The 16,042-nt window shown below is 38.3% G+C and overlaps 1 protein-coding gene and 1 non-coding gene across 3 annotated transcripts; both read right to left on the reverse strand.

The window, feature by feature from the left end:
• Nucleotides 1-211: 211 nt before the first annotated feature.
• Nucleotides 212-11,028, reverse strand: mrpl28 (mitochondrial ribosomal protein L28). Of its 2 annotated transcripts, none has more exons than XM_046862246.1 (6): nt 10,879-11,028; nt 10,079-10,370; nt 8,749-8,901; nt 5,283-5,417; nt 5,089-5,175; nt 212-461 (listed from the first exon to the last, which is right to left on the reverse strand). In XM_046862246.1, the coding sequence occupies exons 2-6, from the start codon at nt 10,364-10,366 to the stop codon at nt 363-365; spliced, it is 762 nt and encodes a 253-aa protein (XP_046718202.1). In that variant the 5' UTR covers nt 10,367-10,370; nt 10,879-11,028; the 3' UTR covers nt 212-362. The 2 variants fall into 2 exon arrangements, with proteins under 2 accessions (XP_046718202.1, XP_046718203.1); XM_046862247.1 differs by having other exon boundaries at nt 10,079-10,367; nt 10,879-11,009.
• Nucleotides 11,029-11,274: 246 nt separating this feature from the next.
• trnastop-uca lies at nt 11,275-11,361 on the reverse strand. The gene has a single exon. It is a non-coding gene; the product is annotated as a tRNA-Sec (tRNA).
• Nucleotides 11,362-16,042: the final 4,681 nt, after the last annotated feature.

The raw sequence follows: 16,042 nt of genomic DNA on the forward strand, positions 1-16,042 counted from the left end.
GCAAAAAAAAAACAAGTGTCTTGCTGAATTCATGTAGGGTTTAGGTTCATGTGTGTTGGTTGTGGTTTGAGAATTGGCCTTGTATCAGTTTTTTTTCCTCAGATGAGAAATCAAAACAGTGCCACCTGCTGGCAGAATAGTATAAAAAGTGTCAGTGATCAAAGTAAAAAAAAAAAAGCAGCCAACACATACTTTGTCTGACAGACGTGAATTAGATGACGAATTTCTTTATTGTTTGACTAAAAGTTGGATATTTACAGAAAACTGGCATGTGCCATCAGTAGAAAAGGAAAAAGGCCGTGCAAACAGAACCCCAAATAAATACATTTATTTTCATTTACTCTCATTTCACTGACTGTGAATCAGTCTTTCTTTTCCACAACCTGAGGTTCAGAGAGTTTCTGCAGGGCCAGTTCCTTCACCAGGTTCTCCACGCAGCTCTTGTAAAGCGGCTCAGGATCCTGCGCAACAATAAAGATGAGTTTAGCAAACAACTGAATGATCTAATTTTCCTGATTGAACGGTCAACTTTTTTAGCAATGATTCTATAAAGTTACGTTTTACATAACATGCAGTAGAACACCGTCGTTGACTCTGGTATTTGGTTTCCTGTTTTTCTTGTACATTTGGTTTTTTTCCCTTTTTTAATCTGTCGTGCTGAAACAATCGCATTAGTCATAGTTTACAGATTCAGAATACAAAAAATAAATCACCCATATCGGTGTTCAGTAAAAAAAAAGTTCAGTTCAGTTTTTTTTTTTTTAAGAATAATATAAAGTAAATGTTATTAACTACATCTTCCTCTGGAATGGGCACAGCTTACTGTTTCTGCTCTACTGAACTAGCACATGATCCAAACAAAGTCATGGCAGACGGTAGAGCATCAGCTGTAAATACTGATATTATATCGACTAATATTTTGATTAGATTAGGTTAGATTGTCACTGTGCAAGGTACATGTACAGAGCCAATGAAATTCAGTTAGCATCTAACCAGACGTGCATAAGTGGCTTATTTGCAATAAATTAACAGCAGTGTGATAAATAATCACACTGGGTTATGGGGATCATACAGTGGGGGAAAATAAGTATTTGACACATCAGCATTTTTCATCTGTAAGGGGATTTCTAAATGGGCTATTGACACAGAATTTCCACCAGATGTAGCCATCAAGCCAAATATTGAATTCATACAAAGAAATCAGAACATTTAAGTATACAAGTTGAGTCATAATAAATAAAGTGAAATGACACAGGGAATAAGTATTGAACACATGTAGATAACAAGGTGCAAAATGGCATAGAAATCCAGATCATCACCTGAAATCTGGCAGTATTAAGAGAGAAACCCTGCCCACTATCAGTACTAATTGATATCAGCTGCTTTAGTCCTAATTGATGGCCTATAAAGGCTTCTCATTACCCAGGAGGCACACAGGAAAGACTTCATGATGAGTAAAAGCAAAGAACTCGCTCAAGCTCTTCGTAATCTTATCGTTGGAAAGCATTTTGATGGGAATGGTTATAGGCGCATTTCCAGAATGCTGAATGTTCCTGTGAGCACTGTGGGGGCCATTATCCGGAAATGGAAAGAGCATCAGTTCACCATAAACCGGCCACGATCAGGTGCTCCACGTAAGATCCCTGTCCGAGGAGTCCAAAGAATAATCAGGAGAGTTCGCCAAGAGCCAAGAACCACTCGGGCAGAACTTCAGGAAGACCTTGCATCAGCAGGTACTGTTGTTTCAAAAGAAAACTATAAGCAATGCACTGAACCGCCATGGCATCCATGCACGCTCACCACACAAGACTCCATTGCTGAACAAAAATCATGTTGAGGCTCGGTTAAAGTTTGCGAAAGAGCATTTGGAGAAGCCTGTGGATTATTGGGAGACTATAGTATGGTCAGATGAAAGCAAAATTGAACTTTTTGGCAGTCATTCTACACACCATGTTTGGAGAAGAAATGGCACTGCCCACCACCCCAAGAACACCATATCAACAGATAAGTTTGGGGGTGGAAGCATCATGGTTTGGGGCTGCTTTTCAGCAAGGGGTACTGGCAGACTTCATATTATTGAAGGCAGGATGAATGGAGAAATGTACCGGGACATTCTGGATAAAAATCTGCTGCCATCTACCAGAAAGCTGAAAATGAAAAGAGGGTGGACATTTCAGCAAGACAATGATCCCAAACACAAGGCCAAGGAAACAATGAAGTGGTTTCAAAGAAAGAAAATCAAGTTGCTTGAATGGCCCAGTCAATCACCTGACCTAAATCCCACAGAAAATCTATGGAGAGAACTGAAGATCAAAGTTCATAAAAGAGGCCCAAGGAACCTTCAAGATTTAAAGACCATTTGTGAGGACGAATGGGCCAGAATCACTCCTGAGCAATGCAGACGACTGGTCTCTCCATACAAGAAGCTGTAATCACCAACAAAGGCTTTTCTACAAAGTATTAAATAAAGTGTGTTCAATACTTATTCCCTGTGTCATTTCACTTTATTTATTATGACTCAACTTGTATACTTAAATGTTCTGCTTTCTTTGTATGAATTCAATATTTGGCTTGATGGCTACATCTGGTGGAAATTTTGTCAATAGCCCACTTAGAAACCCCCTTACTGATAAAAATGCTGATGTGTTAAATAATTATTTTCCCCACTGTATCTAAAGGGTTGAGGGTGAATAATGTACAGAAGGTGCAGTAGGTAATATGTATTTACAGTAATCCCTCACCTCCTTTCACAGTCTCGCCGAACGGCGGGTTTTTACATGGAACATATCAAATTTTGCGATATATAGGAAGTATTGTTATTTATTTTTTGCGGTAAAATAAGCATTTTCTAGCCTAAAAAATTAAGCTTTCAGGAGAGCTGTAATGCTTTTCATGGGTATGCAAATGAAGTACAGTAAAACCCCGTTGGACGATCATAATTCGTTCTTGAAAATTGCTCGTAGGTCCATTTGCTCGTACTTTCGAACTAATTTTCCCCATAAGAATAAGTGTAAAAGTGATTTCATCTATTGAGACCTCATTCGATCGCTTTTTCTGCACTTAAAAAGTATTTGTAGCCTATTTTAACAAACAAATACACAGCAAATTACCGTACGGTAAACATAATTTAACACTCATGTGGTAGTGTGAGACGCACCATGCTCGTACTTTTCCACCATTTCCTTCTTGCTTTCAATGGTAATTCTATTTACTTTCGTTATCCCAGCACCATCACTGATTTTCTTTGAACACATTTTTCAAGATTTCTAGTGAAATAAAAATATAACACTAAAAAAAAAGTTACGTTTTTGCTGCACTGAACAACGTGAGCGACACGAGATCAACTAAGCGACTGATGCTACCCTCGGCCGAAAGCGAGGAACTTTGAAATTTGCTCAGTAAGATTTTGCGAGCGAGGTCGCTCGTATCTTCGTTTGCTCGTACAATAGGGTTTTGCTGTACGTTTATTTCATCGTCATCACCTTCATCGTTAGTACCGCACACAGTCTTCACTGGCGAGTACCCATATGGAATTTAAGTTAAAATGACGTAGGTTTAAGAATACTGAAGGTGTTTACGAGCAGAGGAAAGGTTTATAAGAGTGTTGTGTTTACATATTAGGTTGCCAGTTTGCGGATTTTTGTGCAAAGATTGTGCATAGATGTCGGGAGATACCATGCTCAAATGACAGTTATGTACAAGCATGAATGTTGTATGAGCCAGAATTAATATGGGTGGAATATATAGTAATGCGCCGATATGTTATGGATGGTGTAAAAATGCATATTGAAGAATCAGTGCAAAAGAAATGTATAAAATTAAATGACAAGCAATAGAATAATTTGTTTAACTTGAACTTTTTGTATTAACAACATTTCTATTACCGTAATTTCTTTGACAATTTGACAAATATTTTTATTTTAAACATAAATAAGCCGCACTGTCTACACTGAAACTAATGAACTTTACACAGACTTTAACGAAAGACAGTGTCTGTTACATGGTGTAACGGGTGAAATATGTTGTGCTCCTTTAAGAGCAGAGCGACATTTTGGGAATAGCCTCCCGCCGCATTTTTCCGGTATTACTGCATGTGTGCAAGACCGAGGAATATGTCCTTATTATTTTCTGATGCTCATTTCTAAGTTTCTTTGACTAACCCGTAACGCTGTTGCCAAGAAAAATAAAAAAGCGCGAGTTCTGGAAACCTGTCTGTGCTTATATGATTTCTGTTGTAACTGGAGTTAGCGAGCTCTCCCATCATTCAGACTCAACGTGTTACAACGGCCTACCAAGGAAGTCATTGTTCACTGTCTTTCTCCTTCTATGGTAGTTTTTTCTCCCAAAGCCGTGCAGCTCAGAACACAGGTGAGGTGCGTTGCTTCCGCTCGAAATTTCATTGGTCTAATGTTATAGGGCTCAGTTTTTTGGCTTAAAGTTTGTGAAACCGCGGGGTTCAAAACGTGGGAAAAAAGTAGCAGCTTATAGTCCGAAAAATACGGTACTTTGGTTAGGAATTCTAAAGTGCCTATTACCATATATAAGTATATGGACACCACACCATAATATTTGTATTGGCTTTTTGAACATCCCATTCCACATGCAGCCTCCATTTGCTCTTATAATTACCTCCACTCTTCTGGGAAGATGTTCCACTACATTTTGGAGTGTGCTTGTGGACATTTGTACTCATGAAGCCACAAGGGCGTTATTGAAGTCAGGTACTGATGTAGATTTCGGAGGCTCGGAGTGCAGTCAGTGTTCAATTCATCCCAAAAGGTTTGAGCGCTATACCCATGTGGAGGCTTTTATAACAGCAAATGAAGAACAAATGTGGAATGTGTTCAAAAAGCACAAGTGAATCTTATGTGCACAAAATATGGTGTACAAGATTCAACACATTTAGATGAGTATATTTAATATTCAAGTAATAAATGTTTAGTTTTCCTACCCATCAATCCCTCTGGTTATTGTCTTTACTGGCTGATTATGCACTGAACAGACGCTCTGAGACATAAAGATGTGTGTAGTGTGCATGGCTTGGACACAAGCATTAATGTTCTTGCTTCACAATCACAATCAAGTCACCTTGTGTTCCAGGAGTCTTTGTTTCTCGACCGCTTCCTCAATACTCAGACCAACCCACTCCGCCTCCTCGGCAGGAACCTCAAACTGCTGTCTCACCAACGCACAGAAAAACATCGATTGAGCATCTGAGATTCAACTAAATCACATTCAACAGAACTTAATCATAAATGGAGTTTTTTTTTAAAACTGCATACCTTGTATTTGTTGTAGATCTTCTCCTTTCGAGATGGATCGTCTGGGTAGAGCTCAGTGTCTCTGCGTGCTAACCGCAAGAGCATGGCACGCTTCAGGTCCATGCCAAATTTGGAGTTTAAGTCCTGCTTTGGTGTCTGATATAAAAAAATCGATTCAAGGCAGTTAGTCATGAATTCTAGAAGCTTTGGTTCTATTCTTATTAGCTCAATAAATAATTATATAATTAATAATCGTTCATCGTTAGGAGATACTTGAATTTTTACATTTTTCAATGATTGCTTGTAACATTTGGGGTGAAAAAAAATCCTGGAAAAACTTTTACTTTCCCCGAAAGTCTATGAATCTTTCAATCAAATTGAAATACATGTACATTAACAACGTCATCCTTATTCCTAATAAACAAGCCAGTGGTGACAGTGGGGAGGGAAAAACTCCCTGAGATGACATGAGGAAGAAACCCAGAGGAACCAGACTTAAAAGGGAACCTCTCTTCATCTGAGTGACATGGTATAGTGCAATAATAAACACTTTCCCCATCATGACTGTCTACCATAATGTCAGAAAGTGCAATTGTGCAAACAGGAACTTATGCCCTTATGATCAACTTATAAATTATGAGCATCGTGAGCAAGCTCTCACACTGCGGTCAAACAATGCTCAAATTTGTAAAAGACAGTGAAAGCAGAGATTAGCCACAAAACCTCTGAAATTCTGAAGCTGAAGGACATTTTGCTCTTCATTAAAACCAAAGAGTATTGGTTAAGAAATTAGACATCTGATCGAAGGGTTGTGAATAGAGGTGGACCGATAGTGGATTTTTTTTTGTTTTTAAACAAACATACATAACACTTCATGTAAAGTAGTACTGAATTTTATTAAAAACAAAAAAAGCAACAAAAAAAACAGTACCGAATCATGAATATGTGCTAAATGAAACAAATATTAATATATTAATTAATAAATATAATTCTATAAATAATAAACATAATATAGCAATCTCAGTGCTGGGCAGAGTCTCGAGGGTCAAAACAAGCAATGTTTCGCATCAGCGATTGGCCTCTAGAGGCTGCTCTCGTAACAACAGCGCAACGGAACCCGGAAAAACTATCCATATGGATTTTTTTCGATAGCCGATAGTTCCGGCAATCAATCAGTTGACCTCTATTCGTGAGTTCAACTTGGTGGTTAAATTCATGACACAAAATTTGCCGCGGTGGGCCACTTGAGCAAGACCCTTAACCCTCAAGTGCGTATCTGAATAAATAAAATAGCTAAGTCGCTCTAGATAAAAGGCCAAATGTCAAATATTGCGTTTTTGGCACAGAGGAAAGCTGATCAGCATCAGAATTAAACATTACAGTACATTTTGCTGTATCACATTACAACTACTTGTGATACAAAAAAAAAAAAGTATCTCACACTGCATTTCCCACAAATGACTGCACTTGTTACGAGATGTTACGAGTTTTTTTTTTCTTCACCTGTTTCACATTTCACGGATAATTGGTACTTAAACACACCGTTCACAGCACTTTTTTTTGTTCATGTTCGGTTTTCTACGGTGTCTGCTTTGCCGAAAACTGGGTTTTGGCTATTATGCTCATGTTTAGAGTTGTTTTGTGTTTCAATTCATGTGTATAGTATGGTGTAATTTGTTTTAGTTTCTGTGTTTAAAGTTTGTATGTTAGAAGTAAATGATCCGGACTTGCATTCAGTTACTGTTTCATTTAATGCCACAGAGACTGTAAGGTGTACAAGTGTGTGTATGATTGCACAGAAATATTCATTTGCACTAATGTTCTAAATGCTCATCACTACAAATCTATATATATATCTTGTAAATATATACTGCTATATGAAATGAGTTAAAAACACTTTTATACAAAACTTGAGCCACTGTAACTAAGGCACTTTATGACTTCTAGTTTGAAGTGTACTTGCTGCAAAGACATTACAAGTCTTGAAATTACTCACACACATCGATCGATCTATATATATATATATATATATATATATATATATACACATGATTATTGATTAGCTGATTGGCATGTCACCATATTCTAATTTGTTGAAATAGTGAATTGGTCTGTTTTTGTTAAATGTGAGCCAAAACCTCACAATTAATAGAACCAGGGACTTAAACTACTTCAGTCTGTGTGTATTGAATTTATTTAATACACGAGTTTCACAATTTAAGTTGAAATACTGTAATAAATGAACTTTTCCACAACATTCTAACTAAATAAGATGCACCTGTGTGTGTGTGAGATAGATAGATGGCTAGATAGCTAGATCTTTTTCTCAGCACCACTGCTGCAACATGAATATGATGCATCACAACACTACAGAGACTGAGACGTGTCCTACTGCTACTATAATGCTACTGTAATGGAAATCACAACATGGGCTCAGGAATACTTCCAGAAAACATTGCCGGTCAACACAATCCACCATGCCAATCGCCGTCGCAAACTCTATAGGTCAAAAAAAGAAGCCATATCTAAACAGGATCCAGAAGCGCAGCCAAGGCTCATTTAAAATGGACTGTGGCAAAGTGGAAAACTGTTCTGTGGTCAGACGAATCAAAATTTGAAGTTATTTTTGGAAAACAGTTCAGAAGCCTGCATCTCTGATGGTATGGGGTTGCATGAGTGCGTGTGGCATGGGCAGCTTACACATCTGGAACGGCACCATCAATCCTGAAAGTTATATCCAAGTTCTAGAACAACATATGCTCCCATCCAGATGTCGTCTCTTTCAGGGAAGACCTTTCATTTTCCAACATTACAATGCCAGACCACATACTGCATCATGGCTGTGTAGAAGAAGGATCCGGGTACTGAAATGGCAGCCTGAAGTCCAGATCTTTCACCCATAGAAAACATTTGGCGCATCATAAAGAGGAAGATGCAACAAAGAAGACCTAAGACAGTTGAGCAACTAGAAGCCTGTATTAGACAAGAATGGGACTACATTCCTATTCCTAAACTTGAGCAACTTTTCTCCTCAGTCCCCAGACGTTTGCAGACTGTTATAAAAAGAAGAGGGGATGCCACACAGTGGTAAACATGGCCTTGTCCCAAACTTTTTTGAGATGTGTTGATGCCATAATTTAAAAACGTATTTTTCCCTTAAAATTATACATTTTCTCAGTTTAAACATTTGATATGTCATCTATGTTGTATTCCGAATAAAATATTAAAATTTGAAACTTCCACATCATTGCATTCTGCTTTTCTGAATTCTATTCACAATTTGTACAGTGTCCCAACTTTTTTGGAATCGGGTTTGCATAATTATATATATATATATATATATATATATATATATATATATATATATATATATATATATATATATATATATATATATATATATATAAAGAGTTGCTTTATTCACAGCGAGCAGCGAGGCCCTGTATACAAATGTAGCTTTGACCATAAATAATGTAATCAGGTTTACCTTTAGAATGTAGAAGTCGAAGCCATAAGCGGCATCGATGAGATCCAGGGTGTGAGCCGTGACCGTGATGTTGAACTTTTGGTCCAGGATTTCGCTGTACAGCTCCTTCTTGAAGAGCTGAGGCTTCCAAGTCTTCTTCACTCTTGGAGAGAGCTGCAGATGAATTATCATGACATTATTATTAAGATCGAGGTACACATTTTAGACACAGCAACTAAATAGTTAGGAAAGTGGCAATGTTCTGACAAAACTCTGTCCAGTTTACGCAACACTACCCTCACAAGCCAGACTGCAACATTTGTTACAGAGTCTGCAAAAAAAAACCACAGGACTAAGAACCAAACCAAACAAAACAAACAAAAAAAGAGCATTACAGCACAGTGAGACTGTGGGAAGCTGGGGTCAGAGCACATGGTCAGCCATGATACAGAGAGTTAAGAGCTTTGCTCAAATGCCCAAGAGTGGCAGCTTGGTGATACCGGACTTAATACAAACACTACAGATTATCAGCATGTGCACTGAACTGACACAATCACTAACTGCTTCTTACAAAATATACAATAACTTTTAAAGTGTTCAGCACAGATACAATAATGTGCTCCAAAAAGCTCATCATGCTGCAGGTTGGTTTCCTGCTTTAAACCTGTAGATGGAAATATGGAAAAAATTGTAAAATACATGTTAAATATCAGAGATCCTCTACATTAGACTGAGAATCAGATGTGGGACAAAACAGAGGGCAGTGTTTACATTCATTTAGAGAGTTACAGTTTGAGGTCCATGAAGTTACTTTGGAGGGTTAAACTTGAACCATGATGATGGTTTTGGACTGTAATTAATATAAACAGTCTGCTAAAATGAGTTAGGACTACAATCAGCAGAGACAATTTTACACTTAAGTCTTCATTAATGAACAGTTGAGAACCTTTAACAATGATGAACTGTAATGAATGTCCGAGTTTCCCTTTTGAGTCTGGTTCCTCTCAAGGTTTCTTCTTCATACCATCTCAGGGAGTTTTTCCCTGCCAGTGTAACTCATTAGGGATAACTTTAGAGACACTTTTTTACATGTAAACATGTATATTTGCAATCTATTTATTTCTGTAAAGTTGCTTTGGGACAATGTCCATTGTTAAAAATGATTTAATAAAATAGAATTGAAAACCAAATGTCTACTTTCCAAATTCAATTAATCTCAATTTTTACTTCAGGTTTAGTCTCAGCTTCAGGTACACTCATTTTAAAGGCAACCCTGTAATGTTTACTCTCTTTACTGGAATCTAACAATCCAAGCACATAATCATAAACACAGTCATATCCAGAACCTCACTTTATCGTTATTGGTGTATCTGTAGCCACAAATCCAGCCCTCTCCACCCCACAGACCGTCCTGTGACTCAGGAGGGTAATAAACAGGAATGGGTACATCCTGAACCCTCTCTCTGTGGCCTGTTTTTGGGTTTGCCCTGTATTTCACACCCAGGGGTCTCCAATGCACCGGAGTAGGGGGTGATGTGTCCTGGAGGGATTTCAGGTAATGCTGTGGCAGACGAGCGTAAATCCCTTTCGTTAACTTCATGGCTTCCCACAGGCGTGGCGGGTATTTGTGTAACGGCATCCTGCTTTGTGGAAGAAAAAAAACAAAAACAAGGTTAAGATGATAACTTTTTAAAATAATTAACGTACCTTTATGTGTTTAATATCTTTTAATATAATTTATATAAGAATAGATGTCACAAAGCAGATTTATTGGAATCTTTATACAGATTAAGATCCCCAATCAAATGCACAAGAGGGAAAACAGATAAGTGGCACAACCCTGTAGCATCTAATTCTACTTTCTTTGTGTTAGCTTTTCATCCTCATCCTCATCCTCATCCTCATCATCCGCATCATCAGCCTCATCATTATCAGTATATAAAGTGCTACTCCTTCTTTGTCTAGTTTAATATTAAAAACTAAGTCTAGATTTGCACCTAAACCTTCGCTTTGCCACATTGTGATCCTCCAGCTGCTGAGTGTAAACATTCTCTGCTCATGTCTGAGCAGCTAGGAAGCTTAGCAAACTAATAGGCAAAGCAAAATAAATTGTGATTTTATCTGCAATAATTACACATCATACCAACATACCTGATGGGGGGGAAAAGGTGAAGATCAGAGCGCTGGAATTAAATTTTCAGACCCGCTCTCTGTACATCCCCCCACATGTCTGTCAAGGGCAACAAGCGTCCACTTTTGATGACGTAGGACGGACACGCCATTGCGATTGGTTGTTAAAATATCCTCATCCGGGTGGTGCATTCATTGGAAATTATTGGGGAAAAAATATTTTTAGACGAATAAATGATTTACTGTAAAACTGAATACTACAAGATTAAATGTATGCGATTTTCCCTAATATTTCTTTGAGTATCTCGTTCTAAATGTTTTATAAAACAATGATCTCAACCCCTTTAAAGTGAGATCTAATCCTAGGTTTCTTGACAGTTTAGAAACTTGAAGTGAAAATTGTTAATCTCTTAAATTCGCCCGAAAGGTGGAATTGAACCACTCTGCCGCTAAGCAGCTACAGGTTTGAAGCCTGCACCCCGGACCACCGAGGTTCATCCGGGCAATCGAGAGAGTCAGCAACACGGAAATATATACCACAACAATCTAACAAATGTTGCACTGATGGTAAGTAACGACAAATTCGGTACATTATCTTGCCTAAGACATGAATATAAATCATGTATACCATTCTGTAAAAAGGACAACATAATACGTTTTATATAAAAGCAAAAATTGTGTTTAAGAATTACCGCATTGCATGATGGTTTGTAGATGCAAATTAGTAAACTTTCATTGGCCCACATTTAGGTGGCGTATATAAGGGTGTTTTACTCATTAATGTACATTATTTCCTACTAAAAGGAATTTTTAACGCATACTTTTCTGTTCAATTCACCAGCTTTCATGTCCAAAATGCACTATAACTTTAAAAGCATAATAAAACTTTCAAGCTGTTTATCCATACCTGTTCTAGGTGTCTACAAGAAGACTCACAGCTAAACTAACATTGAACACAATGTATATACCGTATCTCACAAAAGTGAGTACACCCCTCGCATTTCAGCAACAATTTTAGCATATCTTCTCAAGGGACAATACTATGGAAATGAAACTTGGATATATTTTAGAGTAGTCAATGTGTATAGCACTACAGATTTACTGTCCTCTGTAAAAAAAAAAAACTCAACATACAGTTATTATTGTCTAAATAACTGGCAACAAAAGTGAGTTCACCCTAAGTGAACATTTCAAAACTGTGTCCAAAGTGTCAATATTGTGTGTGTGAACCACTGTTTATCCAGCACCACCTTAATCCTCCAGGGCATAGAATTCACCAGAGCTGCACAGGTTGTTGCTGGGATCCTCTTCCACTCCCTCATAATGACATCACGGAGCTGCTGGATGTCAGACACATGTCGCTTCTCCACGCTTCTCCACGTTTCATGTTGGAAAACTGCTGGTCGTCCCAGTTTCTGAAAGGAGGTCATCGTGTTCTGCTTCAGAATGTCACAGTACATGTTGGAATCCATGTTTTCTTCAATGAACCACAGCTCACCAGTACCAGCAGCACTCATGCAGCCCCAGACCATGATGCTACCACCACCATGCTTGACTGTAGGCAAGACACAATTTTTTTGTACAATTTTTGTACTCCTGACCAGGGCGTCCCCACATATGCTGGACATAATCTGAGCCAGGTTTATCCTAGTCTCATCGGACCACAGGACATGGTTCCAGTAATTTATACTCTTGGGCAGGTTGTCTTCAGCAAACCGTTTGTGTGCTTTCTTTTGAGCCAGCTTCAGAAGAGGCTTCCTTCTGGGATGACGGCCATGCAACCTGACTGCAGACAAGTGTGCCCATGCTGATCCTTATCCACCTCTGAAATTATCTACATTGGGCATGTGAGAATAGTTTCTCCCTCTATACCCACTCTATTGGTGAATTCATATCCTCACATGGGTTTTTGTACCACTGCTATGCTGATGACTCTCAACTCCACAGCTACTGCTTGGATCTCTGCATGCTTGGCAGACATATTTACATGGATTAGTGCTCATCAACTAAAACTCAACCCCAGCAAAACAGAACTGCTGTTCATCCCAGGTGATTCATCTCCAGGTCAAGATCTCCGAATAACTCTTCATAACTCTCTGCTCTCCCCTTCAGCCACTGCTCTCAACCTTGGGGTGACTATAGACAATCAACTGTCCTTCTCCTCACATCTTGCAAATGTGGCTCGTTCTTGTCGATTTCTTCTCTACAACATCAGAAGGATTCGACCATTTCTGTCTACACAGGCTCCCTAGGTCATTTCGAGACTGGACTACTGCAACTCTCTGCTGGCAGGTCTGCATTTAATGCTATTCGTCCACTGCAAATGATCCAAAACACAGCTGGGCCACTTGTGTTGAACCTGCCCAAGTTCTTCCACACCACCCCACTGCTGCACTCCCTCCACTGGCTTTTAGCAGCTGCACGTATCAGATTTAAAACACCAATGCTTGCTCACAAGGCAAAAAATAGACCAGCACCATCTTACCTCAGAGACCTCATCTACACCACGCTGTCTGAGATCCTCCAGTACTGCTCAAATGTACCACCTTCTCTCAGGATAATTCAATTCAATTCATTTCTATTTGTATAGCGCTTTTAACAATCAACATTGGCCCAAAGCAGCTTTACACAAATAATGTGGTGATAAAAAGTGAATATGTTCTTTATAAGTAAGTTTGTTCCTGATGAGTGAACCGATGGCGAATGTGGCAAGGAAAAACTCCCCGAGATGGCATAAGGAAGAAACCTTGAGAGGAACCAGACTCAAGAGGGAACCCATTCTAATCTGGGTTGCACCGAATGTCCTTTTATAGCAGATATACGATGTTGCGGGATACAGTGATGATGATCAGAAGCAAAAAGTAGTCCTGAGTCAGTGTAGGAGACTGTGTACATTAACTACAGTCCAATCCATCCTCAAAGCGCCCGTTCTTATTCCGGAATTTCATGGAACCACCCAAGGCGTTGATGAGAAACCGTCCCAAGCTGCACAGAGTGGCCTCCAGTCGAAGAGAACACTATCCAGAGGCAGGCCTGGACGAAGTGGGAAGATTCACGGAGGGGGGGAGGGGCAGGAACAGTGGTCACTGGAACTTTAGGAGCAAGTTTAACTCGACTGAGAGAGAGAGGTAAGTATACTTCAAGGTTCTTCTCTGTCCTGGCAACAAGGTGGTGGAATGAACTTCCACTAGATGTCTATACAGCTAAGTCCCTGTTTATCTTCATGCGACGGGTGAAGACCTACCTCTTCCTGAAACACTTAAATTAGCACTTTCTAAGTTTGCTTTGTTAAAAAAGAAAAACTCTTAACAGAGTTGTAGGCTGATAATCCAGCGTACCAGTGTAGATCTATTCATTGCTAGAGACTCAAAGCACGTTTGTACGTCGCTCTGGACAAGGGTGTCTGCTAAATGGTGCAAATGTAAATAATTTCATTACATTATATCCAGTTTTATTTGTATAGCACTTTTAACAATGGACATTGTCCCATAGCAGCTTCAGAGAGATAAATAGCTTATAAAATATTATTTTAATGTTAATGTATGTCTTCAAGTTTAGTATTTATAAGTCCATATATCCTTAATGAGCAAGGCGGTGGTGACAGTGGCTCCCTGAGATGGTATTAGGAGGAAACATTGAGAGAAAACCAGTCTCGAAAGGGAACCCATATTTATTTTGGAAGCACCGAACGTCCATGCATTATAGTTCCCTCACTGTTTAGGGACATGCACATTCATGCACATTCCAGTTCTAAACCATTGTCGGGGACTATTTATATTAATTACAGTCTCAAATACATGTTCATAGTTCTTGGGTTGCTCAGTAACATCATACCACCTGGATGCACTATGGGAATAATACAAGCCAACAGAGACAGTGTGATGAAACCTTGGGTCATAGCCTTTCATAGCATTGATGTGGATAATAAGTACCACTTCCTATGCACTAAATCTAAAATTGCATTCCTTTATAGCAGTGGTCTTTCTTTAATCAAGATAATGCCCTCTGCCACTTTTCCAAAATTGTTCAGAAGTAACATGACAAAAAGTTCAGCGTGTTTACTTTGCCGTTTCCTCAGATCTCAATCAGATCACGCATCTGTGCGATGTCCTACACAAACTAATCCGCACTTTGAAGGCCTCACCTCATAACTTATAGGATCTGCTGCAAATGCCTTAGTGACAGATACCACAAAACACATTAAAGGGTCAGGACTGTTTTGGTTGCACAAGCAGGATGTTAGGCTGGTGGTTTTAATGCTACGTGTGTCTGATCGGTGTATATTACAATTATTTTCGATATCTAATAAGCAATTTTTTGTATTCAGCTCATTATTTTAAAACCCATCTAAATGTTGAAACACCAGTGCTACATGTGAAACAAACTATAAATATATATATTATATATTTTTAGTCCTTTGAACACAATTCGCAGTTAAAACGATGTACTGTATATCTAAACTATATCTCTTTCAAACGCTTTCAAAGATTGTTTGGATAATTACATTCAAGTCAACAGGTGATAACCTCAGCAGTAATGGAGCAGTAATGAATAGACATTTGGTTTCACCCAGATGTGGACAGGTTTCTCTATTGAGTCTGGATCCACTCTAGGTTTTACCACTGACTCACTCATTAAGGATAAACTTATGGGCTAATTAATGAATTAAAAGGTAAGTGTACAATCTTTTTTTTTTATCTCTGTAAGGATGTTTCTAAAATGTTCATTGTTAAAAGTGCTATAAAAATGAATACAATTGAATATCAGTATGTTTGTTTCAAATACAAGTAATACTGTACTGTAATATCTGTATATCTTCATCTGTATATTATATTCATTATATTCATAGTACATATATATTTATCTGTATATTATATTCATAGTACATATATAATCATCTGTATATTATGTTCATAGTACATATACATCTGTAAATTACTGTTTATAGTCATAGAATGGTATTATAGGACTATAAACAGTAATTTACAGATGTATATGCAATATCAGCACTCTGGTTAGACCCAAACTGCATTTTGTTGCCTTGTACTTGTACATGTGTAATGACAATAGAGTTGAATCTAATCTAATCTAATCCAAACTATGAGCATTCCTCTTAGCTGTTTTAGAACAAAATACTGGCTCAGCAAGTGCTGTTTTTGAAATCATTTATTGTGTATTACAAACA

Source organism: Silurus meridionalis, chromosome 12, assembly GCF_014805685.1.
Source record: "Silurus meridionalis isolate SWU-2019-XX chromosome 12, ASM1480568v1, whole genome shotgun sequence".
Lineage (NCBI taxonomy): Eukaryota > Metazoa > Chordata > Actinopteri > Siluriformes > Siluridae > Silurus > Silurus meridionalis.